This window comes from Ranitomeya variabilis, chromosome 3 (assembly GCF_051348905.1).
Source record: "Ranitomeya variabilis isolate aRanVar5 chromosome 3, aRanVar5.hap1, whole genome shotgun sequence".
NCBI lineage: Eukaryota > Metazoa > Chordata > Amphibia > Anura > Dendrobatidae > Ranitomeya > Ranitomeya variabilis.
This window is the reverse complement of record NC_135234.1, coordinates 616,135,517-616,161,954: the sequence shown is the minus strand read 5'-3', so window position 1 is coordinate 616,161,954 and position 26,438 is coordinate 616,135,517. Positions and strand designations below refer to the sequence as shown.

General features: G+C 43.9%; 1 protein-coding gene across 1 annotated transcript in view; it reads left to right on the top strand.

Annotated features, from left to right (window-relative positions):
- Positions 1–26,438, top strand: part of SIAH3 (siah E3 ubiquitin protein ligase family member 3) — a 172,563-nt gene that overhangs the window by 46,246 nt on the left and 99,879 nt on the right. The window contains exon 3 of the mRNA XM_077299235.1: positions 23,215–23,302. Within this exon, the coding sequence (XP_077155350.1) occupies positions 23,215–23,302 (88 nt within the window). The remainder of the gene's footprint in view (positions 1–23,214; positions 23,303–26,438) is intronic.

Genomic DNA, 26,438 nt, shown 5'->3' with positions numbered 1-26,438 from the left:
GTCACCCCCTCCAGCCGTTAGAAACTAAAAGAGCCACCTTGTGCAGCAGTAATGCTGCATTCTGACAAGGTGGCTCTTTTTGTTATTGGTGCAGTCAAAGCAGAAATAAAGCGGTTTATAATTTTGCAAAAATACCTTGTCTTCAGTCCTGGAGGCAGGTCTTTCCCCCCTGCTGCACACGCCACACTGCCGTCACTCAAGGCTTCTTCGGCGCCGGGCGCCGCCCCCTCCGCGCTGTTTTCAAATCAAATCCGGCGCCTGCGCTGTTTTGTTCTGCCTGGGGCAGGCGCAGTGAGTGCTGCCTGTCTGACCTCAGATGCAGTCTCGCAGACTGCGCCTGTGCGACCACCCAGCTTGTGAATCCCAGCCCCGCAGTGTGTTATGCATTATGCACAGTGTGGGGCTGGGATTCCTGGGCATGCGCACTGCGTGTGTCAGCCACTCACCCAGGTCCCCCGCCTTACAGCGTGTGTATCTTCAGTTGATCGAGACTGCATCTGAGTTCAGACGGGCAGCGCTCACTGCTCCTGCCCCAGGCAGAACAAAACAGTGCAGGCGCCGGATTTGAAAACAGCACGGAGGGGGCGTTGCCCGGCGACGAAGAAGCCTTGAGTGACAGCAGTGTGGTGTGTGCAGCAGGGGGGGTTAAGACCTGCCTCCAGGGCTAAAGACAGGTATTTTTGCAAAATTATAAAACGCTTTATTTCTGCTTTGACTGCACTAATAACTAAAAGAGCCACCTTGTCAGAATGCAGCATTACTGCTGCACAAGGTGGCTCTTTTAGTTTCTAATGGCTGGAGGGGGTGACAGAGTCCCTTTAAATTGTTAAATAGAATACTGCTCATATAGTAAAGCTAACCATGAATATTAAATTATTAGACTGGTTCTTCCCAAAGTTTTTTGGGGAAGATATATAGATAAAAAATTAAGAGACCACTGCAAAATTTTCAATTTCTCAGATTTTTCCTTTCATAGGTTTATTTTTGAGTAAAATATAATTTGTTCTTTTAGTCAATAAACTTCTGACAACATGTCTCCGAATTTCCAAGGAATATATTTTTTTTTTTCTAAAAAGGAGAAATGGTCAAAATTCCAAACACCCCAGTGCTTTCAGACCTAAAATAATGCAAAGAAAATAAGTTCATAATCATTTAGAAACAACAATACTAATGTTTTAGCTCATTAAGAGTTGAGAAATCAATATGTTGTGGAATAACCATGATTTTTAATCACAGCTTTCATGCGTCTTGGCATGCTTTCCACCAGTCTTTCACACTGCTCCTGGCACAAAAATGTAAGCAGTTCTTTGTTTGATGGCTTGTGACTATCCATCATCCTCTTGATTACATTTCAAAGGTTTTCAATGGGGTTCAGGTCTAGAGATTGGGCTGTCCATGACAGGGTTTTGATGTGGTGGTCTCTTAAGTTTTGCCAGAGCTGTATTGTACTAGTGCTTTTATATTATTATGTTTAACTAAGCTTTTACAAATGTTATTTACTAATATTGATTGTTAAAAAATGAATGTTTTGGAATATTAAGAACTTCTTTAAGAATTTGTAAATGAGATTTTCATTATCATAATGGTTAAGACCACAAAAAAGTTAACAACTCTATTGTTAAGGTCTCCATTGCGTAGTCTTATCCAACTGTTATCTGGGGGCTCGGCTGACAGTTTAATGGGAGCCTCCCAATTCTCCCCCAGCAGATGAGGTCTGCATAGAAAAGGGTCTGGCATGTCATATTTTGGACTGTAGATTCTTTTGATTTTGGTGAAATAAGATGTAACCAGAAGAGTATGTCAGCGGCTCTTTAATAGAGAACTCTGGAGCGCTTGGCTGAATTGTTTGTCTAACAGCTATCTATTGTGTATGGAGAATAGGGTTGAGCGACTTTCATTTTTTTAAAATCGAGTAGGGTTTTGGGAAACCCGATTTTGTCCAGAGTCGAGTCGAGTGCAGTCGGCCGATTATCGCTAAAAGTCGGGGATCGACCGAAACACGAAACCCAATGCAAGTCAATGGGGAAGCATAGTCGGCAGTGAGTGGAGGCCAGGAAAACACCTACAGTGCCCATTTTAATGCCAAAAACATCCATTCTTGTTTCTGAAGCTTGCCAATCTTAATTAACTGTATAATAATAGTTGGGCATAGGGAATTGGGGGAAAGTTGTGGGGGGAGTAGGGCTGGCTCAAGTTTTTCGTGGGCCCAGGAAATGCGGACTACGTCACGGCGGTGTTGCAGGGAAAGGTAAGTATTTAAAAGTTGCAAGTGCTGTGATCCTGAGCAAGCAGGGGGGGGGGGCCCACTCGTTCGCATTGCCACTGGCACAGGGCCCCTCAAAGTACGGCGGTGTGTTTGCATGGCGGGGGCGCCTCCCACCAGCAGCGACACTTTTGCGTACTCTGAGGGGCCCTGTGCCAGTGACGTCGCCAACGAGTATGCCCCCCCACCTGATGAAGGAACCTGCACTTTCATCTGCACCTTCCTCTTTGTCCCTGTGTAAGGTGGTATAACATGCGGGAAGGGGAACCTTACTTTCAGCAGGGACAGATTCTGGCTGTGTAGAGTACAAGGGGAATGTAGTGGTCTAGGTCAATGTACCAGCAGACTCATTTAGCAGTGGCTGGGCAATGGGCAGGATGAGGAGGAAACAGATATAGGGCCAAAGAATAAAGTAGGCTACATGCAGTTCAAAATTGGTAACAGGACTAAACAGGCGGCATTGCTTTGTTCAGTGGAGTAGCAAACCCAAGAGCAGCAGACACTGTTTCAAGGGCCTAACCACACTAGTAGGCCAAATGCAGTTTAATATCTGATAGTATAGGGCGAAAGCCAGAATGTGGAAGCTCAGCTTTGTTCAGTTGAGGACAACACCAGGGAGGGGCAGACACCTTTAGTAGGCCGGAAAAGCCTATTGCATTTTTTAAAATGGTAATTTGGAGCAGAAGGTTGAAGCTCAGCTTTATTTAGTTGAGGGCAACACCAGGCAGGGGCACACAGACAGACACCTTTAGTAGGCCGGAAAAGCCTATTGCATTTTTCAAAATGGTAATTTGGAGCAGAAGGTTGAAGCTCAGCTTTATTTAGTTGAGGGCAACACCAGGGAGGGGCAGAAGCCGTTAGTAGGCCCTAACCACCATTTTTTTTTTTAAAACCACATAATGAGAGCCGGAAGGTTGAAGCTCAGCTTTATTTAGTTGAGGACAACACCAGGGAGGGGCACACAGACAGACACCTTTTGTAGGCCTGAAAAGCCTATTGCATTTTTCAAAATGGTAATTTGGAGCAGAAGGTTGAAGCTCAGCTTTATTTAGTTGAGGGCAACACCAGGGAGGGGCAGAAGCCGTTAGTAGGCCCTAACCACCATTTTTTTTTTTAAAACCACATAATGAGAGCCGGAAGGTTGAAGCTCAGCTTTATTTAGTTGAGGACAACACCAGGGAGGGGCACACAGACAGACACCTTTAGTAGGCCTGAAAAGCCTATTGCATTTTTCAAAATGGTAATTTGGAGCAGAAGGTTGAAGCTCAGCTTTATTTAGTTGAGGGCAACACCAGGGAGGGGCAGAAGCCGTTAGTAGGCCCTAACCACCATTTTTTTTTTTAAAACCACATAATGAGAGCCGGAAGGTTGAAGCTCAGCTTTATTTAGTTGAGGACAACACCAGGGAGGGGCAGAAGCCGTTAGTAGGCCCTAACCACCATTTTTTTTTTTAAAACCACATAATGAGAGCCGGAAGGTTGAAGCTCAGCTTTATTTAGTTGAGGACAACACCAGGGAGGGGCAGAAGCCGTTAGTAGGCCCTAACCACCATTTTTTTTTTTAAAACGACATAATGAGAGCCGGAAGGTTGAAGCTCAGCTTTATTTAGTTGAGGACAACACCAGGGAGGGGCACACAGACAGACACCTTTTGTAGGCCTGAAAAGCCTATTGCATTTTTCAAAATGGTAATTTGGAGCAGAAGGTTGAAGCTCAGCTTTATTTAGTTGAGGGCAACACCAGGGAGGGGCAGAAGCCGTTAGTAGGCCCTAACCACCATTTTTTTTTTTAAAACCACATAATGAGAGCCGGAAGGTTGAAGCTCAGCTTTATTTAGTTGAGGACAACACCAGGGAGGGGCACACAGACAGACACCTTTAGTAGGCCTGAAAAGCCTATTGCATTTTTCAAAATGGTAATTTGGAGCAGAAGGTTGAAGCTCAGCTTTATTTAGTTGAGGGCAACACCAGGGAGGGGCAGAAGCCGTTAGTAGGCCCTAACCACCATTTTTTTTTTTAAAACCACATAATGAGAGCCGGAAGGTTGAAGCTCAGCTTTATTTAGTTGAGGACAACACCAGGGAGGGGCAGAAGCCGTTAGTAGGCCCTAACCACCATTTTTTTTTTTAAAACCACATAATGAGAGCCGGAAGGTTGAAGCTCAGCTTTATTTAGTTGAGGACAACACCAGGGAGGGGCAGAAGCCGTTAGTAGGCCCTAACCACCATTTTTTTTTTTAAAACCACATAATGAGAGCCGGAAGGTTGAAGCTCAGCTTTATTTAGTTGAGGACAACACCAGGGAGGGGCACACAGACAGACACCTTTAGTAGGCCTGAAAAGCCTATTGCATTTTTCAAAATGGTAATTTGGAGCAGAAGGTTGAAGCTCAGCTTTATTTAGTTGAGGGCAACACCAGGGAGGGGCAGAAGCCGTTAGTAGGCCCTAACCACCATTTTTTTTTTTAAAACCACATAATGAGAGCCGGAAGGTTGAAGCTCAGCTTTATTTAGTTGAGGACAACACCAGGGAGGGGCAGAAGCCGTTAGTAGGCCCTAACCACCATTTTTTTTTTTAAAACCACATAATGAGAGCCGGAAGGTTGAAGCTCAGCTTTATTTAGTTGAGGACAACACCAGGGAGGGGCAGAAGCCGTTAGTAGGCCCTAACCACCATTTTTTTTTTTAAAACCACATAATGAGAGCCGGAAGGTTGAAGCTCAGCTTTATTTAGTTGAGGGCAACACCAGGGAGGGGCAGAAGCCGTTAGTAGGCCCTAACCACCATTTTTTTTTTTAAAACCACATAATGAGAGCCGGAAGGTTGAAGCTCAGCTTTATTTAGTTGAGGGCAACACCAGGGAGGGGCAGAAGCCGTTAGTAGGCCCTAACCAAAGTTGAAGGCCAAATGCAGTTTAATTTCTGATACTATAGGCCGAAAGCCAGAAGGTGGAAGTTCCGATTTAGACAGTGGAGGACAATTTGAATTAGGGACTGCAGACAGACTTAGTAGGCTGTCCCCTGTGGACCATGCATCCACCACATTAACCCATTGCGCCGTAATGGACACGTAATCTTCCGTGGCCATGCCTACAGGTCCATGCGTCTGTTGTCAGGTGCACCTTTGTACTCACAGATTGCCAGAGTGCATGGACAATGCGGTCTTCTACATGCTGGTGGAGGGTTGGGATGGCTTTTCTCGCAAAAGAAGTGTCGACTGGTTAGCTTGTAGCGTGGTACAGCGTAGTCCATCATGGCCTTATTAATAGTAAATAAAATATATAACTAGGCTCTATGAACTTTTAAATAGGTTCCAGGGGTACACGGGCAGCATTGGTGTGGTCAGTGGAGGAGTATTGCAAGTAGGGGCTGCAGACAGGCTATCAAAGGCCTAAAATAACAAACAGTAGGCAGTCATGGCAGTTTTACATCGGTTACATGGATACACAGGCAGGCACTCCAGGCAGCATTGTGGTCAGTGGAGGAGTATTGCAAGTAGGGGCCGCAGACAGGCTATCAAAGGCCTAAAATAACAAACAATAGGCTCATGGCAGTTTTACAGCGGTTACATGGATACACGGGCAGGCAGCTTGGTGGTCAGTGGAGGAGTATTTAAAGTAGGGACCGCAGACAGGCTTCAAAGGCCTAACATAAGAAAATGGGCTGGCTGTAGGCACTTTATAATTGGTTCCAGGGGTACACGGGCAGCAGTGGTCTGGTCAGTGGAGGAGTATTTAAAGTAGGGACCGCAGACAGGCTATCAAAGGCCTAACATAACAAACAATAGGCTCATGGCAGTTTCACAGCGGTTACATGGATACACGGGCAGGCAGCTTGGTGGTGGTGAGTGGAGGAGTATTTAAAGTAGGGACCGCAGACAGGCTTCAAAGGCCTAACATAAGAAAATGGGCTGGCTGTAGGCACTTTATAATTGGTTCCAGGGGTACACGGGCAGCAGTGGTCTGGTCAGTGGAGGAGTATTTAAAGTAGGGACCGCAGACAGGCTATCAAAGGCCTAACATAACAAACAATAGGCTCATGGCAGTTTCACAGCGGTTACATGGATACACGGGCAGGCAGCTTGGTGGTCAGTGGAGGAGTATTTAAAGTAGGGACCGCAGACAGGCTATCAAAGGCCTAAAATAACAAACAATAGGCTCATGGCAGTTTTACAGCGGTTACATGGATACACGGGCAGGCAGCTTGGTGGTCAGTGGAGGAGTATTGCAAGTTGGGGCCGCAGACAGGCTATCAAAGGCCTAAAATAACAAACAATAGGCTCATGGCAGTTTTACAGCGGTTACATGGATACACGGGCAGGCAGCTTGGTGGTCAGTGGAGGAGTATTTAAAGTAGGGACCGCAGACAGGCTATCAAAGGCCTAAAATAACAAACAATAGGCTCATGGCAGTTTTACAGCGGTTACATGGATACACGGGCAGGCAGCTTGGTGGTCAGTGGAGGAGTATTTAAAGTAGGGACCGCAGACAGGCTATCAAAGGCCTAACATAACAAACAATAGGCTCATGGCAGTTTCACAGCGGTTACATGGATACACGGGCAGGCAGCTTGGTGGTGGTGAGTGGAGGAGTATTTAAAGTAGGGACCGCAGACAGGCTTCAAAGGCCTAACATAAGAAAATGGGCTGGCTGTAGGCACTTTATAATTGGTTCCAGGGGTACACGGGCAGCAGTGGTCTGGTCAGTGGAGGAGTATTTAAAGTAGGGACCGCAGACAGGCTATCAAAGGCCTAACATAACAAACAATAGGCTCATGGCAGTTTCACAGCGGTTACATGGATACACGGGCAGGCAGCTTGGTGGTCAGTGGAGGAGTATTTAAAGTAGGGACCGCAGACAGGCTATCAAAGGCCTAAAATAACAAACAATAGGCTCATGGCAGTTTTACAGCGGTTACATGGATACACGGGCAGGCAGCTTGGTGGTCAGTGGAGGAGTATTGCAAGTTGGGGCCGCAGACAGGCTATCAAAGGCCTAAAATAACAAACAATAGGCTCATGGCAGTTTCACAGCGGTTACATGGATACACGGGCAGGCAGCTTGGTGGTGGTGAGTGGAGGAGTATTTAAAGTAGGGACCGCAGACAGGCTTCAAAGGCCTAACATAAGAAAATGGGCTGGCTGTAGGCACTTTATAATTGGTTCCAGGGGTACACGGGCAGCAGTGGTCTGGTCAGTGGAGGAGTATTTAAAGTAGGGACCGCAGACAGGCTATCAAAGGCCTAACATAACAAACAATAGGCTCATGGCAGTTTCACAGCGGTTACATGGATACACGGGCAGGCAGCTTGGTGGTCAGTGGAGGAGTATTTAAAGTAGGGACCGCAGACAGGCTATCAAAGGCCTAAAATAACAAACAATAGGCTCATGGCAGTTTTACAGCGGTTACATGGATACACGGGCAGGCAGCTTGGTGGTCAGTGGAGGAGTATTGCAAGTTGGGGCCGCAGACAGGCTATCAAAGGCCTAAAATAACAAACAATAGGCTCATGGCAGTTTTACAGCGGTTACATGGATACACGGGCAGGCAGCTTGGTGGTCAGTGGAGGAGTATTTAAAGTAGGGACCGCAGACAGGCTATCAAAGGCCTAAAATAACAAACAATAGGCTCATGGCAGTTTTACAGCGGTTACATGGATACACGGGCAGGCAGCTTGGTGGTCAGTGGAGGAGTATTTAAAGTAGGGACCGCAGACAGGCTTCAAAGGCCTAACATAAGAAAATGGGCTGGCTGTAGGCACTTTATAATTGGTTCCAGGGGTACACGGGCAGCAGTGGTCTGGTCAGTGGAGGAGTATTTAAAGTAGGGACCGCAGACAGGCTATCAAAGGCCTAACATAACAAACAATAGGCTCATGGCAGTTTCACAGCGGTTACATGGATACACGGGCAGGCAGCTTGGTGGTGGTGAGTGGAGGAGTATTTAAAGTAGGGACCGCAGACAGGCTTCAAAGGCCTAACATAAGAAAATGGGCTGGCTGTAGGCACTTTATAATTGGTTCCAGGGGTACACGGGCAGCAGTGGTCTGGTCAGTGGAGGAGTATTTAAAGTAGGGACCGCAGACAGGCTATCAAAGGCCTAACATAACAAACAATAGGCTCATGGCAGTTTCACAGCGGTTACATGGATACACGGGCAGGCAGCTTGGTGGTCAGTGGAGGAGTATTTAAAGTAGGGACCGCAGACAGGCTATCAAAGGCCTAAAATAACAAACAATAGGCTCATGGCAGTTTTACAGCGGTTACATGGATACACGGGCAGGCAGCTTGGTGGTCAGTGGAGGAGTATTGCAAGTTGGGGCCGCAGACAGGCTATCAAAGGCCTAAAATAACAAACAATAGGCTCATGGCAGTTTTACAGCGGTTACATGGATACACGGGCAGGCAGCTTGGTGGTCAGTGGAGGAGTATTTAAAGTAGGGACCGCAGACAGGCTATCAAAGGCCTAAAATAACAAACAATAGGCTCATGGCAGTTTTACAGCGGTTACATGGATACACGGGCAGGCAGCTTGGTGGTCAGTGGAGGAGTATTTAAAGTAGGGACCGCAGACAGGCTTCAAAGGCCTAACATAAGAAAATGGGCTGGCTGTAGGCACTTTATAATTGGTTCCAGGGGTACACGGGCAGCAGTGGTCTGGTCAGTGGAGGAGTATTTAAAGTAGGGACCGCAGACAGGCTATCAAAGGCCTAACATAACAAACAATAGGCTCATGGCAGTTTCACAGCGGTTACATGGATACACGGGCAGGCAGCTTGGTGGTGGTGAGTGGAGGAGTATTTAAAGTAGGGACCGCAGACAGGCTTCAAAGGCCTAACATAAGAAAATGGGCTGGCTGTAGGCACTTTATAATTGGTTCCAGGGGTACACGGGCAGCAGTGGTCTGGTCAGTGGAGGAGTATTTAAAGTAGGGACCGCAGACAGGCTATCAAAGGCCTAACATAACAAACAATAGGCTCATGGCAGTTTCACAGCGGTTACATGGATACACGGGCAGGCAGCTTGGTGGTCAGTGGAGGAGTATTTAAAGTAGGGACCGCAGACAGGCTATCAAAGGCCTAAAATAACAAACAATAGGCTCATGGCAGTTTTACAGCGGTTACATGGATACACGGGCAGGCAGCTTGGTGGTCAGTGGAGGAGTATTGCAAGTAGGGGCCGCAGACAGGCTATCAAAGGCCTAAAATAACAAACAATAGGCTCATGGCAGTTTTACAGCGGTTACATGGATACACAGGCAGCTTGGTGGTGAGTGGAGGAGTAGTGCAAGGAGTGTCTGTCCCAGTACTCCCAAAATATAAATAGATGTTAATGTCTCGCAAAACAACCAAAACAAAAAAAAAAGGTGGCATACTTAGGTACAGGGGTGGGCTCATCTACTGAGTTTCTGACATAGTAATTTGGCAGTAACTATTTAATGGTGCCAATATAGGACACAGACACAGACTACTTTAAGTTGCATCATAGATGTCTACAAATTTGTATTGTCAGTGCCAGACATTGAATGATGTCAGCGAATAGACTAAAGATTGGTGGAGCTGTGCGACATAATTTTGCACGTGGTAGAGCACATTTTGAGCTGGGGTAGGGGGGAACTCTCTTGAGGCCGGCGGGACCGCCCCAGGGCCCCTCATGTTACAACGGTGTGTCTGACGTTGGGTGCGCACCACCACCGCCAGAGACACTACATTGTACTATGAGGGACCCAGTAGCAATGCCGTCAACCAAAAGCGAGCACACCCACCACTTCAGACAAACAGCAGTCTCACGGGTGCTTGCGCCAAGTCGCGATACCACGGCCCCGTGTGGGGAGTTTTGCCATTTAGGGAGGTGTAAACATGTCGTATGCTGTACAATCAGCTGCAGCAAATTAGACATTAGAAAAGTAATTCACAGGCAAGAGCTTTTCATAGGAAAGCTAGGTGTCGGCCGGGCAAGGTGGGGCAAAAGATTTCGAAATCCAGTTGTGGTTCATTTTAATGAATGTTAGATCGTCAACATTTTGGGTAGCCAGACGAGTCCTTTTTTCGGTTAATATTGAACCTGCAGCACTGAATACTCTTTCTGATAGGACACTTGCTGCCGGGCAAGCAAGCTCCTGCAATGCATATTCTGCCAATTCTGGCCAGGTGTCTAATTTGGAGGCCCAGTAATCAAATGGGAATGACGGTTGAGGGAGAACATCGATAAGGGATGAAAAATAGTTAGTAACCATACTGGACAAATGTTGTCTCCTGTCACTTTCAATTGATGCAGCAGTACCTGTCCTGTCTGCGGTCATAGCAAAATCACTCCACAACCTGGTCAGAAAACCCCTCTGTCCAACGCCACTTCTGATGTGTGCACCCCTAACACTCCTAGTCTGCTGCCCCCTGGAGCTCGTGTGAGAACGATCACGTGCGCTGTGTGCTGGGAATGCCTGAAGCAAACGGTCAACAAGAGTTGATTGTTTGGTTGCTAATATTAGTTCCAAGTTCTCATGTGGCATAATATTTTGCAATTTGCCTTTATAGCGTGGATCAAGGAGGCAGGCCAACCAGTAATCGTCATCGTTCATCATTTTCGTAATGCGTGTGTCCCTTTTTAGGATACGTAAGGCATAATCCGCCATGTGGGCCAAAGTTCCAGTTGTCAAATCTCCGGTTGTGATTGGTTGAGGGGCAGTTGCAGGCAAATCTACGTCACTTGTGTCCCTCAAAAAACCAGAACCCGGCCGTGACACGCAACCAAATTCCTGTGCCCCCGGGAAAGGTTCGGCATTAAAAATATACTCATCCCCATCATCCTCCTCGTCCTCCACCTCCTCTTCGCCCGCTACCTCGTCCTGTACACTGCCCTGACCAGACAATGGCTGACTGTCATCAAGGCTTTCCTCTTCCTCTGGTGCAGACGCCTGCTCCTTTATGTGCGTCAAACTTTGCATCAGCAGACGCATTAGGGGGATGCTCATGCTTATTACGGCGTTGTCTGCACTAACCAGCCGTGTGCATTCCTCAAAGCACTGAAGGACTTGACACATGTCTTGTATCTTAGACCACTGCACACCTGACAACTCCATGTCTGCCATCCTACTGCCTGCCCGTGTATCCTCCCACAAATAAATAACAGCACGCCTCTGTTCGCACAGTCTCTGAAGCATGTGCAGTGTTGAGTTCCACCTTGTTGCAACGTCTATGATTAGGCGATGCTGGGGAAGGTTCAAAGACCGCTGATAGGTCTGCATACGGCTGGCGTGTACAGGCGAACGTCGGATATGTGAGCAAAGTGCACGCACTTTGAGGAGCAGGTCGGAGAACCCAGGATAAGTTTTCAATAAGCACTGCACCACCAGGTTTAAGGTGTGAGCCAGGCAAGGAATGTGTTTCAGTTGGGAAAGGGAGATGGCAGCCATGAAATTCCTTCCGTTATCACTCACTACCTTGCCTGCCTCAAGATCTACTGTGCCCAGCCACGACTGCGTTTCTTGTTGCAAGAACTCGGACAGAACTTCCGCGGTGTGTCTATTGTCGCCCAAGCACTTCATAGCCAATACAGCCTGCTGACGCTTGGCAGTAGCTGGCCCATAATGGGACAACTGGTGTGCAACAGTGTCATCTGCCGATGGAGTGGTTGGCAGACTGCGTTCTGTGGAAGAGCTGTAGCTTCTGCAGGAGGACGAGGAGGAGGAGGAGGAGGGGGTGCGAACGCCTACAGCCAACTGTTTCCTAGACCGTGGGCTAGGCACAACTGTCCCTAAATTGATGTCGCCTGTGGACCCTGCATCCACCACATTCACCCAGTGTGCCGTGATGGACACATAACGTCCCTGGCCATGCCTACTGGTCCATGCATCTGTAGTCAGGTGCACCTTTGTACTCACAGATTGCCTGAGTGCATGGACGATGCGCTGTTTAACATGCTGGTGCAGGGCTGGGATGGCTTTTCTGGAAAAAAAGTGTCGACTGGGTAGCTCGTATCGTGGTTCAGCGTACTCCATCAGGGCTTTGAAAGCTTCGCTTTCAACTAACCGGTAGGGCATCATCTCTAACGAGATTAGTCTAGCTATGTGGGCGTTAAAACCCTGTGTACGCGGATGCGAGGATAAGTACTTCCTTTTTCTAACCAGAGTCTCATGTAGGGTGAGCTGGACTGGAGAGCTGGAGATCGTGGAACTTTCGGGTGTGCCGGTGTACATGGCAGACTGAGAGACGGTTGGAGACGGTATTGTTTCCGCCGGTGCCCTAGATGCAATATTTCCTCCTACAAAACTGGTGATTCCCTGACCCTGACTGCTTTTGGCTGGCAAAGAAACCTGCACAGATACTGCCGGTGGTGCGGAAAATGGTGGCCTTACAGTGACGGAAGGGATGTTGCGTTGCTGACTAGCTTCATTGGCCGAGGGTGCTACAACCTTGAGGGACGTTTGGTAGTTAGTCCAGGCTTGAAAATGCATGGTGGTTAAGTGTCTATGCATGCAACTAGTATTTAGACTTTTCAGTTTCTGACCTCTGCTTAAGCTAGTTGAACATTTTTGACAGATGACTTTGCGCTGATCAGTTGGATGTTGTTTAAAAAAATGCCAGACTGCACTCTTCCTAGACTCGGATCCCTTTTCAGGGATTGCAGACTGAGCTTTAACCGGATGGCAACGCTGTGCTCCAACAGGTTTTGGCTTTGACACGCGTTTTGGTCCAGATACGGGCCCGGCAGATGGAACCTGTTGCGATGTTGATGCCTGCTGCGGCCCCTCCTCCACCTCCGCTTCTGAACTACTGCCGCCTGCACCCTGTTCCCCCAATGGCTGCCAATCGGGGTCAATAACTGGGTCATCTATTACCTCCTCTTCGAGCTCGTGTGCAACTTCGTCTGTGTCACTGTGTCGGTCGGTGGTATAGCGTTCGTGGCGGGGCAACATAGTCTCATCAGGGTCTGATTGTGGATCTGTACCCTGAGAGGGCAATGTGGTGGTCTGAGTCAAAGGAGCAGCATAGTACTCTGGCTGTGGCTGTGCATCAGTGCACTCCATGTCAGAATATACTTGTAATGGGCATGGCCTGTTAAATGTTTCACTTTCTAAGCCAGGGACGGTATGTGTAAAGAGCTCCATGGAGTGACCCGTTGTGTCGCCTGCTGCATCCTTCTCTCTTGTTGTAGTTTTTGCTGAGGAGGACAAGGAAGCGACTTGTCCCTGACCGTGAACATCCACAAGCGACGCGCTGCTTTTACATTTACCAGTTTCGGAAGAGGAGGCAAAAGAGCTAGAGGCTGAGTCTGCAATGTAAGCCAAAACTTGCTGTTGCTGCTCCGCCTTTAAAAGCGGTTTTCCTACTCCCAGAAAAGAGAGCGTTCGAGGCCTTGTGTAGCCTGACGACGAAACTGGCTCCACAGCTCCAGACTTAGGTGGAATATTTTTATCCCCACGACCACCTGATGCTCCACTACCACTACCATCATTACCAGCTGACAATGAACGCCCACGACGACCTCTTGCACCAGACTTCCTCATTGTTTTAAAATCTTAACCAAAGTAACTTTATTTGTTGCTGTCAAACAACTTACACGGTGAGCTATAACTTCAGTATGATTTCAATATCCCTTAACAGGTTGGTGAGACCACAAGGAAAATCAGGCACAATGTTACACACTCTGTTTTCTGTGGCACAAAATCACAGAGATGACACACACGCAGGACTGTCACTCAAGCACTAATGTCAATATTAATCTCCCACCTAATTTATTTTTTTTTTTTTCTCAGGGAGACTTTAGAAACCAAATAATATTAAAAAAAAAAAATAAATAGGCTTTCTATGGCCCACTGAATGAAAGGGAGAGAGGTGGCACACCCAGGAGTCAAGACTGGCACACAAGCTGAAAGGGCAATATTACTCTCCCACTGTTTTTTTATGTATTTTTTGTTTTTTCAGGGAGACTTTAGAAACCCAATAATATTTAAAAAAAAAAATAAATAGGCTTTCTATGGCCCACTGAATGAGAGGGAGAGAGGTGGCACACCCAGGAGTCAAGACTGGCACACAAGCTGAAAGGGCAATATTATTCTCCCACTGTTTTTTTAGGTTTTTTTTTTTTTTTCAGGGAGAATTAGAAACCAAATAATATTAAAAAAAAAAAATAAATAGGCTTTCTATGGCCCACTGAATGAGAGGGAGAGAGGTGGCACACCCAGGAGTCAAGACTGGCACACAAGCTGAAAGGGCAATATTACTCTCCCACTGTTTTTTTAGGGTTTTTTTTTTTTTTCAGGGAGACTTTAGAAACCAAATAATATTAAAAAAAAAAAAAAAATAGGCTTGCTATAGCCCACTGAATGAGAGATAGCACACACAGCAGTGGCACACAAGCCCTGACTGAGGCCAATATTTTTCTCCCACTGATTGATGTAGTGTTTTTGTGTTGAGGTAGAATTTAGAACACAAATCACGGAAAAAATAAATAGGCTTTCTATGGCCCACTGAATGAAAGGGAGAGAGGTGGCACACCCAGGAGTCAAGACTGGCACACAAGCTGAAAGGGCAATATTACTCTCCCACTGTTTTTTTATGTATTTTTTGTTTTTTCAGGGAGACTTTAGAAACCCAATAATATTTTAAAAAAAAAATAAATAGGCTTTCTATGGCCCACTGAATGAGAGGGAGAGAGGTGGCACACCCAGGAGTCAAGACTGGCACACAAGCTGAAAGGGCAATATTACTCTCCCACTGTTTTTTTAGGTTTTTTTTTTTTTTCAGGGAGACTTTAGAAACCAAATAATATTAAAAAAAAAAAAAAAAATAGGCTTGCTATAGCCCACTGAATGAGAGATAGCACACACAGCAGTGGCACACAAGCCCTGACTGAGGCCAATATTTTTCTCCCACTGATTGATGTAGTGTTTTTGTGTTGAGGTAGATTTTAGAACACAAATCACGGAAAAAATAAATAGGCTTTCTATGGCCCACTCAGTGAGAGATGGCACACACAGGGATGGCACTGTAGCAGAAATGCCAATCTTAATCTCCCACAAAAAAAAAACAAAAAAAAAAAAAAAAAACTGTCCTACAATTACTATCTCCCTGCAGTAATGTAAGCCAGGTATGGCAGGCAGCAATAGGAGTGGACTGATGCACAAATTAAATAAAAAGTGTGGACAAACAAAAAAGATAGCTGTGCAGAAAGGAAGGAACAAGAGGATATGTGCTTTGAAAAAAGCAGTTGGTTTCCACAGTGGCGTACACACAGCAATACAGCTATCACGGAGCCTTCTAGGGCAGCCCAATGAGCTACAGCGCTGAGGGGAAAAAAAAAAAAAAATAGCTTCCACAGTCCCTGCACACCGAAGGTGGTGTTGGACAGTGGAAATCGCTGCAGCACAAGCGGTTTGGTGGTTAGTGGACCCTGCCTAACGCTCTCCCTGCTTCTGACGAAGCGGCAGCAACCTGTCCCTAAGCTCAGATCAGCAGCAGTAAGATGGCGGTCGGCGGGAACGCCCCTTTATAGCCCCTGTGACGCCGCAGACAGCAAGCCAATCACTGCAATGCCCTTCTCTAAGATGGTGGGGACCAGGATCTATGTCATCACGCTGCCCACACTCTGCGTTCACCTTCATTGGCTGAGAAATGGCGCTTTTCGCGTCATTGAAACGCGACTTTGGCGCGAAAGTCGCGTACCGCATGGCCGACAAGCACAGGGGTCGGATCGGGTTTCATGAGACGCCGACTTAGCCAAAAGTCGGCGACTTTTGAAAATGATCGACCCGTTTCGCTCAACCCTAATGGAGAACTTACATTTATAGGAAAATAAAGAATCCACCATTGATAGTAGGTGATAGGAACCTGCTCACCACCCTCGCTTGTGCACAGTTACGTCTGCCAATGTCAGAGAGTATGCCCACAACGCTGTTTCAAATAAAAGCACAAATAGACATAGATAAGAGCAAAGTTGTCAGAAACTACTGATCTTTTGTGCATGATGGTGTTACATGCTCCTTTTGTTCTCAGGATGGGTAAGCCATCATGAGAGGTGACTGTCAGCATCAAACTCCCTGTCTACCTACTGAATCTCTTGTACATTTGGAGGAACTGAGCATGCATGTGTATGTGGGCATCAGATAGAATAGCTGCCTGTTGAGTGAGCATGTAGTTGATAGCAATCTTACAGTGTATGAACACCTTAAGTTAATCTGCAGAGCAACAAGGCTCTAATTATTTGATAATGACACCTTTTAAAAAAATATTAAAATGTGAGATTTTGGCTAACTGAAAAGATAGTTATGAATAGCAAGTTTTCAAGACTATTCCAATATCTGCAAGCAAAGAGACCTGAATAGTCTCGAAAACTTGCTATTTATTGCCATCTTTTTAGTTAGCCATTGAAAGGTATCAACCACTGAGGACTCTAAGATTTTGTTATTTTTTCTATCTACTGGATAACACAATATAAAGATATATTTTCAACATTTTTTTTAAAGGGATTGGTTATATTAATACTGTATTTATTATAATTCTGATCAGAAAGATATGCATTTAATCTTCACATGTATTAGTGTAGGTTTACCATTGGTAAACCTATATTACAGTCAGAGAATAAAATGCAAAGCTAATCAACAGAACAATAGGAAGGACAATTGCTACAATGATGTTCCAGGGTTAGCCATGGGCAGCTAACAATTAAAATATACATAGAATGTGTCAGTTCCAGTTTATCTCTGTCTAAATGAATGCTATTAGTGTAAATGCATCTGCAAAGAAGGATCAATATCCATAGTCTTTATCATCCATCATGGATACAGTCCTGTAATAAGCTGTCCTTAATTAGTCCTTAATTCTTAAGTCTCTGTTCAGTGTAATTAGAAAGTTTAAGAGCACCTCAACAAATCTGTGATTCAGTGCTGTAGACGCCAAGTATATATCAAGGAGTGATCAATGCTTAACGATCTATTGTTTAGTCAATGTTCTAGATTGCTAGAGTAGTAGTGGTACACCATCGCGATCAGAACTTCTAGCTTGAATCATGTTCCTCAGCCTGAGCCTTATAAATATGGTGCTGGGAATATGTTTACGTGCATGACAACTGTACTATGACATAGATTGTGGAAGGCAAGACTGCATAGATGTATGTGGCAGTAATCTTCAAATATGTTCAGTCTGATCTTAAGGTGTCATTGGGAGGATTACACATTATGCTCCTGGTACAGTATGTCCACCCTTGGTTGATCCAGGAGTGACAAAAGTGTAAAGAATGAGACTTCTCATCCTTTTGATCCACTTCTGTGTTATGGAGTAGATCAAATGAAAACTAAGTTTGTAATATAAGGAGAGCTGAAACAGTGAATATGATCCTAACGATTGTCAAATAAATCGAACTGAATCTAGCAAAGGAATCAGAATTCTGGCTCTACCACAAATATTGGGACATTTTTCCCCGATGACTTTGATAAATCGAGAGCATTGCCTAGGTTAGATCGATCATAAATGCTTGCATGCTGCGGCTTTCCTCCTTTTCCTCCTTGTACAGGAAGTGACGAGAGTGAAGAATTGTCAGTGTCATCATGTAAGACACATGAAGTACCAATAGATCACACTAAAAAAGCTTTGCTTTTTTTTCTCCGTTATGACACTGCCTTCTTACGATTGGTCAATGTCATACAGAGGAAAAAGTAAACGCCACCAGAGGAAATTCTATGTTGGTTGAAGTGGAAATTTGCACATATCTTCAAAAAGCCATATTACTGCCATTCTGAAAAGAAAAAATAATAATCAGCCCCTCTTCCACATTTTACTGATGTATGCAGTTTAAAATAAAAAAATTGTGAAAGGTTCTTTTTAAATAGGCTGTGCCATATCCAACATTTGTTGTAAAAATGTAAAGTACAAGTAAAGATAGGACATTTTTAAAGGCTAGATCGAATAAAAATTGAGGATAAATACAGCATGGGGGGCATGAATGTGGGAAGATATTTTTGAAATAGAACAAGTAGGAAATTATTTGTATTGACAAATATCATTAATTCGGCATGTGCAGAATTATGAAAACACATTATTATTTTGGAAATAACCCTTTAACCCACAGGTGAAAACTGCATACCTCCCATCTGTGTCATTTTTTCACAGGATTGTCTAATAAAATGAACCTGATTTGCCCAAAAAGTCAAGGCTTCAAGGAGGCAGATCAAAGGCAAGGTTTAATTATATCCCATGTGTTGTAATCCACCTATTGGAATGTATGAGGCTGGAATCCCAAGGGAAAACAAATCATTTTCCCTCAGGTTTATTTACTGCATGAAGCACAAGCTTTACTGTATTTCAATTGGTAGGAAATCCATTGAGGAACATAATAAAAATGTAAACAAAGTAAATATATAAATATATTAATTCTAATATAATCTCATTTCTGTATATCACCAAGCAACACTACAACACTTTCTTCAGAGTAGTAGTGGCTGTCAAGCACGCTCACCTTCCTGGTTCCCTTATCCGTCTTCTGCTTACTAAGTGACCTGGAACCAGTTTTCAGTTGACTCAAGGCTTCCACAATTGCTGAGAATGATTGCCTTCACTGGCAGATGGCATATCATCTATTACTGTGCAGCATATTGCATCGAATTTCTTACATTTATTGCTTTTGATGACTTAGGGCCAGATTTATCTGATGCGTTAAATTTCTTTGACAAATTTCTTGCCTGTTTGCATATCATCATAAATATATGCAGAATGGCTTTTTTTCCGGCAATAAAACATACATGTTAAAGGCAAAGCTGAAAGTTGAAGGAAACCACAAACTACTTTTCTACGGTCACAAGTAATGTGTGTATAGCAATAGAATAACATGTAAATTTAGAAATAAATATAAAAATAGGAATCCAATAATGATAACTTTCTTAGCGGTGAACTAGGCCATGGTCGATGTCATGATGAACACAGATATAAATATGTTTATGTGTCACAACATAAAGGCGGCTACAGATGCTAAATTCATTGTCAGCAATAAGTAACAGATGGTGCCACACTCGTCTCCATAATGTGTGACATTTATTGTACATACTGTTATACTTCACATAGACTATCAGCTGGTCTCAGATTAAACATCGAAAATTAATAGTCATAATTTCTTGTTTGTTGGGGACAATTTTTTGTACAATGAATGGCTATGAGTCAAAAGTTATTTACCTCACGAAGAACTAGAATAGTATTGAACTCTTTTGTCTGGGGAATAGTATATGTATGAGAGGCCAAGGGGAATTAGGAATTATGCATTAGACCATAAGGCTGTGTGCACACGTTGCGGATTTTTCACATTTTGTCGCTATAAAAATGCATAAAAAAACCGCATACATATGCATCCCATCATTTAGAATGCATTCCACAATTTGTGCACATGTTGTGTTTTTTTCCGCGAAAAAAAACGCATCGCGGTAAAAAACGCTGCATGTTCATTAATTTTGCTGATTTTTTGCAGGTTTCCCACTATATTATTGCATTGGGAAATCTCCGGAAAAAAACCGCAAACAATCTGCAAAAAAAACACAAGAAATACGCGAAAAAAAGCAAAAAAAATGCATGGGGATTTCTTGCAGAAAATGTCCGGTTTTGCTCAGGAAATTTCTGCAAGAAATCCTGACATGTGCACATAGCACAATTTGGTTCTGCACAACCTTCATGTGATGCACAGCTGTAAAGAGGAAATCTACTGAGTTTTCCTTTAAGCTAAGTTCACACTGGGCGTTTTTGCTGCGTTTTGCACATGCACATTATGTGTGCATGAGATTTCTGAAATCTCATAGACATAGCTGGTACTGTCAAATGCAACTGAAAATTATCATAAAAAAGCATAAAAAACTGCAGCAAAAACTCCCAGTATGAATTTAGCCTCACAGTGAAATAATAAGCATATCAGGCATAGGCTTAAAGAACACACTTTTGGCTTGTCTGCTGAATGGAGGTCTATAACATATTTTGACCAGACCCTTAGACACACCCCAAGCCGCACCCATGTACCATTTGTTTCTATCTTGGCATAGAGGGGCATTCAGTAGATGTCCAAGGTTGCAGGGAGTAGACCCAAATCTGGAATGGTCTACTGTATCAGGACTGTTAGGACTACAGATGAGGAGATCAATTCATAGGACTCTGGTCCAGCATCCAGGTCAGAGGTACCTGGCGGCTAGATGGGAGGTCTGCAAATCTCTTGTGTTCCAGCATCAAGGGCACAGCTTTTGATTAGCCAGGGTTTGTGCCATGTCATATGTGCAACATTCTCATCTGGAACCTATTGGTTTGTTTTTTGATCATTCATGCATAATTGTTGCATCGTTGTTGTAAGCCTGAGCGCAGGGCTCTCACTACTGTAACTGTGGAGCTATGTGTTACTTTGTGATATCTTTATTGATATACATGTCCTCACTTAATTGTAAACTGCTGCGGAATATGTTGGTGTTATATAAATAAAATTATTATTATTCATATGCCATCTGTGTATTTGGTGTTTGTAAGGCCATGTTCACACATTGCATAAATTTTGTGTTTTTTGTTTTCTGCAGGTGTCCATCAAATTTCCCCCAAACAATCTTTTCTGGTTATTGAATTTTTTTATTTTCCCCTTATTTGATCCTTTTTTGGTGCAGATTTGAATAATCATTTGTAATGCAGTTTTTATAGTAAAGAAAAGCTTTGCTTCTGTACTTAAAAAAGTAACTGCAGTCTACTAGTCTACTACATGCATTAAAGTGACATTTTGTAATCATTTTAATTACATTTTTTTTGTAATTTTATAGGAAGAAAATAAAATCTGACTTTACATTTCCTCTACAATACAACTACATAGAGATACACTACTATGTATTTCTATGTATCAGTATAATCTGCCTGAGTTCAGAGTCTGAGATGCAGCTTCAAGTATAGATAATCTTCCCATTATAGTCAGTGTATCCTGTGGATTATAGTTTTAGCTGCTGTCTGCAATGGTGAACGTTGGGGGTTCGATTCTGAGTGAAACCAAATCTCAAGAAGAGAAGACAAAATTACATTTTTGTAATTGGTCTCTTGGTAATTGGTAGTGTTATAATAAGAAAAAACATCTGACTTTTATCTTCCCTCTAGAATACAGGGACATAGAAAAGCACTGCTATGTTGGTTCAGAGCCTGCAAAGCAGCTTCAAGTATAGAAAATCCTCTCGTTCCTCTCGTTCCTCTCGTTCCTCTCGTTCCTCTCGTTCCTCTCGTTCCTCTCGTTCCTCTCGTTCCTGTCAATGCAGGCTGGGGCTAATATCTTTAGCTGCTGTCTGCAATGCTAGAGGCTGTGGGTTTGATATCCAAGGAGACCAGATCACAAGAAAAGAAGAGATTTACTTATATAATTAATGTGTGTGGAGAGCAGAGATTCCCACCGTGCCCCCTGGGTATGAAAAGCTGTAGAGCAGAGAGTGAGCAGAAATTGGGACAAGTACCTAACCTAACGGGACTGCCCCTTCAAATCAGGATAGTCCTGCTGAATTCAGGATGGCTAAGAGCTATGAATAAACTAATAGCGTAATTTGTTTAATCCCAGATCAGTTGCATCCCTTTACTACGAGTTATTTTGTCACGTGAGCTTCAGTTAGTCTATCAGTCAAGAGCTTGCGCTTATGTGTGGGCAAAAGCGAAAGGAGGATTTACTGTGAACTACAGTCTGCAATCATCAAATCCCTCCTTGCACCCAGCTCATTATTCCTCTGCATACCCTCATGTAAATAAATGTATTATTTAAAACTTCTATAAGTGCAGCGATATAGCAGGTGATGGCGTACCATTATTATCCGCAGAGTGATAGAACCCTCCTGAGTGGGACTGCCTGTCTATTATATCTATACATAATGTGAGAAGATTCATCATTCATAAATAAAGATTATTAGGGTTTGTTTCCATTAGCGAGAAACACGTTCGGGTCTCGCATGTGGGAACCAAGCTCTGGCGCCGACACTTTAGAGCGGAGCATGCGGCTCCATGTGTTGCTATGCGGCCGCACACTCCGCTCCCAAGTGCCGGCACCAGAGCTTGGTTTCCACATGCGAGACACGGACGTGTTTCTCGCAAATGGAAAGAAGCCCTTATTATTTATTATTATCATTGTATCCTAGAAGATTCAGGGTCATACTGTCTTTGTGACTCCTGTTTGTAACAGCTGACAGTGAGGAATCTAACACAAGCAAAAGGCAGGGGACATCGGCTGAATCTGCATATAGGTCACACAAAACTGACCGGCCTATGATTTGGTGTTTTGCACCTTGCATTGAAAACTTTCAAAAAAATTGATAGATCATTTAGAGAAGAAGCAGTCATTTGAAATGATCCCATAAATACCAGCAAAATCACTGAGAATTTCATTGGTATGAAATGCACTGTACTCACAAAATAAAGCCCATGCAAAGTGCATATTAATCACTCTGACTATTGAGGTAGTGAGTGACTGTAGAAGAAAAGAACGAATGACAACTCTTGTATTAAGTGAATCATCCAATTGATGGATGTCTCATCTGAATGAGCTACATTTATAATTTATATTTGCCTTACACTAAGCAAAGTAAACAAAAGGCTGAGCGATTAATGCATAACGCACATGAGAAGAATATTGTCATCCCATGATTTCTAACACAGCAGGCAACTCTAAATCAAGTGAGAAATATCAATACAACCACTGCAGTCCCAATTGAAAGTGTAAGCTCATTTGTAAAGTAAAGATTTACTGCATGCTGTTTATTCAGAAACAAATTGCATTGGATATTCCTGCTGATGGTAGTGGGAGGCTTTATGCACATAATAAGTAACTGTAATAACATCATCTATTAATGAAATATACCTGCAGTCATCCATGAACGTGACTTAGTGGGCAAAGAGATAAATGTATGGCATAACTAAAGATTACCAAAAATTATAGGAGGAAAATTCATATGAAATATCTATTAATCTGTGTGTTTTTCTGTTTACCCAGTTTTGCAGAATACTGTAATGCTAGTCACGATTCAAGGACTAGCCATGAGGTAGAGTGGTCAAGAGGTCCAAAGTCAAAAGCCAGGAAGGTACGTCAAAGCGTCAAAGATAGAGGAATAAGACAAACACATAGTCAGGGGCAAAGTCCAGGGTCTGGTAACTAAAGTCAGAATATGTCAAAGGCAAAAGGGGTTGTATAAACAGGTAGTTGAAAGGCAAATCCAAGGTCCGTCAACAAAAGATCAGAGTATCAAAATACAGAGCATGCACACCACTAAGCTGAAGCTACAAATGGCAATGATATGACATTGCAAGCTAGTTAAATAGCCAGACAATTATCTGGAAAACAAAAAACACATGGGGGAAACCCAAACACAACACTGCAAATAGTCCAGAAAAAGAAGGAAAAAATGGAGCGCACTTACCCCTGTTGAAGAAGTTTCACTTTATTGGAACATGTTTAAAAACAGATTGCAGGGAGGGATGGAAACAGCTCCGGACAACGGCCGTTTCGTGCGTACAAGCACTTCAACGGGTCCTAGAGACTAGTGGATCTCAAACGAATTTTATAGACCCAACTAGGTTGCCTACTCCTCCTACCACCTGTGACATATGGTGTGGAGGGCAGGCAATCAGTCAGAACACCAACAATACTGTGCTTAAAAACAACAAAATATACAAGTTAAAAACAAACTCGAAGCACAACTTATAGAATAGAAGTCAAAACATGCGGAAATTCATAATTTTACAAAAAAACTGACATGTCTACTTTGTCATTTAGACCAATAGGTCCCGCAGCGTCTGTACACAAGATCCATCTGGCTTCCCTGCGCAGAAGGAGGCGGTGGAGATCACCGCCTCCCTCTGGAAGGGAAACCCGTTCAAGACCGGCAAAGCGCAATGCATGAGCGTCTCCTGCATGGTAGGTGCGAACATGGCTTATCAATCTCAAAGCCCCCTTACCTGTCTTTACCGAATTAAAATGTTCCCTAATCCGAACGAAGAGGGGCCTAATGGTTTTTCCAATATAGAAATTTCTGCAGGAACAAAACAAAACATAAACCACATGAGTGGTTCTACAGGAGATGAAGTCGCGTACAAAATGCTGTATATGACCGACTCTAACACTATTCCCGGTATGGTGAAAGGAACAGAAGTTGCAACCTCCACATTTAAAGTTCCCTTTGGGGATACACTCTGTCAGCCAATTGCTTTTGTTTGATACAAAACGATTACGAACAACACTGTCTCTGATGTTTCTGCTCCGGCGGGCAGCAAAAAGAGGACCTCTATCTACTATATTTTGCAAATCTCTATCTTGTCGCAGAATATGCCAGTTTTTACGGATAGCGGCTCTAATTTGATTGTCCAGGGGGCCGTATTTAAAACTGAAAATAAATCTTTTTTCTTGTTTTTTTTGGGGGGATGTGGATACCTCTGTTTTAGCCGCCCTATCAAAAGCACTATTAAGAACACCCAGTGGTACTTGCAGACGGTGGGTACCGCGATGGGTACCCCCGTCGCATGTACCCTGGCGAACCTCTTCCTTGCCAGGTTTGAGGAGGAGTATATTTATTCCTCAAAAAACCCGTTCCTCAAGCATATCAAGCTATATGCTAGATATGTTGATGACATGTTCGTGGTGTGGGACGGACACCAGGATGTATTCATGGAATTTGTGAACTACCTGGGGACATCCAACACCATGAACATGTGTTTTACCTCGCAATTTGGGGGTTCCAGTCTTGTGTTCTTGGATGTAAAACTACAAATCATGGAGAACAGTATTGCCACAGAGGTATACCGTAAACCTACGGCATCGAATGCGTTGTTACACTACAATAGTGCCCATCCGCCATATATCAAGCGGTCCCTCCCCTATAGCCAATTTCTTAGGGTGAAAAGAATAAACAGCAACCCGGAGGTATTTGTCAAACAGTCAGCTGATCTAAAAGACAGATTCATGAAACGAGGTTATCCCCCCGCTGTTCTTAATAGTGCTTTTGATAGGGCGGCTAAAACAGAGGTATCCACATCCCCCCAAAAAAAACAAGAAAAAAGATTTATTTTCAGTTTTAAATACGGCCCCCTGGACAATCAAATTAGAGCCGCTATCCGTAAAAACTGGCATATTCTGCGACAAGATAGAGATTTGCAAAATATAGTAGATAGAGGTCCTCTTTTTGCTGCCCGCCGGAGCAGAAACATCAGAGACAGTGATGTTCGTAATCGTTTTGTATCAAACAAAAGCAATTGGCTGACAGAGTGTATCCCCAAAGGGAACTTTAAATGTGGAGGTTGCAACTTCTGTTCCTTTCACCATACCGGGAATAGTGTTAGAGTCGGTCATATACAGCATTTTGTACGCGACTTCATCTCCTGTAGAACCACTCATGTGGTTTATGTTTTGTTTTGTTCCTGCAGAAATTTCTATATTGGAAAAACCATTAGGCCCCTCTTCGTTCGGATTAGGGAACATTTTAATTCGGTAAAGACAGGTAAGGGGGCTTTGAGATTGATAAGCCATGTTCGCACCTACCATGCAGGAGACGCTCATGCATTGCGCTTTGCCGGTCTTGAACGGGTTTCCCTTCCAGAGGGAGGCGGTGATCTCCACCGCCTCCTTCTGCGCAGGGAAGCCAGATGGATCTTGTGTACAGACGCTGCGGGACCTATTGGTCTAAATGACAAAGTAGACATGTCAGTTTTTTTGTAAAATTATGAATTTCCGCATGTTTTGACTTCTATTCTATAAGTTGTGCTTCGAGTTTGTTTTTAACTTGTATATTTTGTTGTTTTTAAGCACAGTATTGTTGGTGTTCTGACTGATTGCCTGCCCTCCACACCATATGTCACAGGTGGTAGGAGGAGTAGGCAACCTAGTTGGGTCTATAAAATTCGTTTGAGATCCACTAGTCTCTAGGACCCGTTGAAGTGCTTGTACGCACGAAACGGCCGTTGTCCGGAGCTGTTTCCATCCCTCCCTGCAATCTGTTTTTAAACATGTTCCAATAAAGTGAAACTTCTTCAACAGGGGTAAGTGCGCTCCATTTTTTCCTTCTTTTTCTGGACTATTTGCATACTTGTTGGATGTCGCACCCCCAAGTTGATACAGGATACATATAGCTACCTTAACCCGCAGAGTGTGAAGTGGTTAACAATATATATGGATTGTGTTCAGTTGGCAGTGCGGATTTGTGTTTTTTTCTTTTTTGGACTTTATCA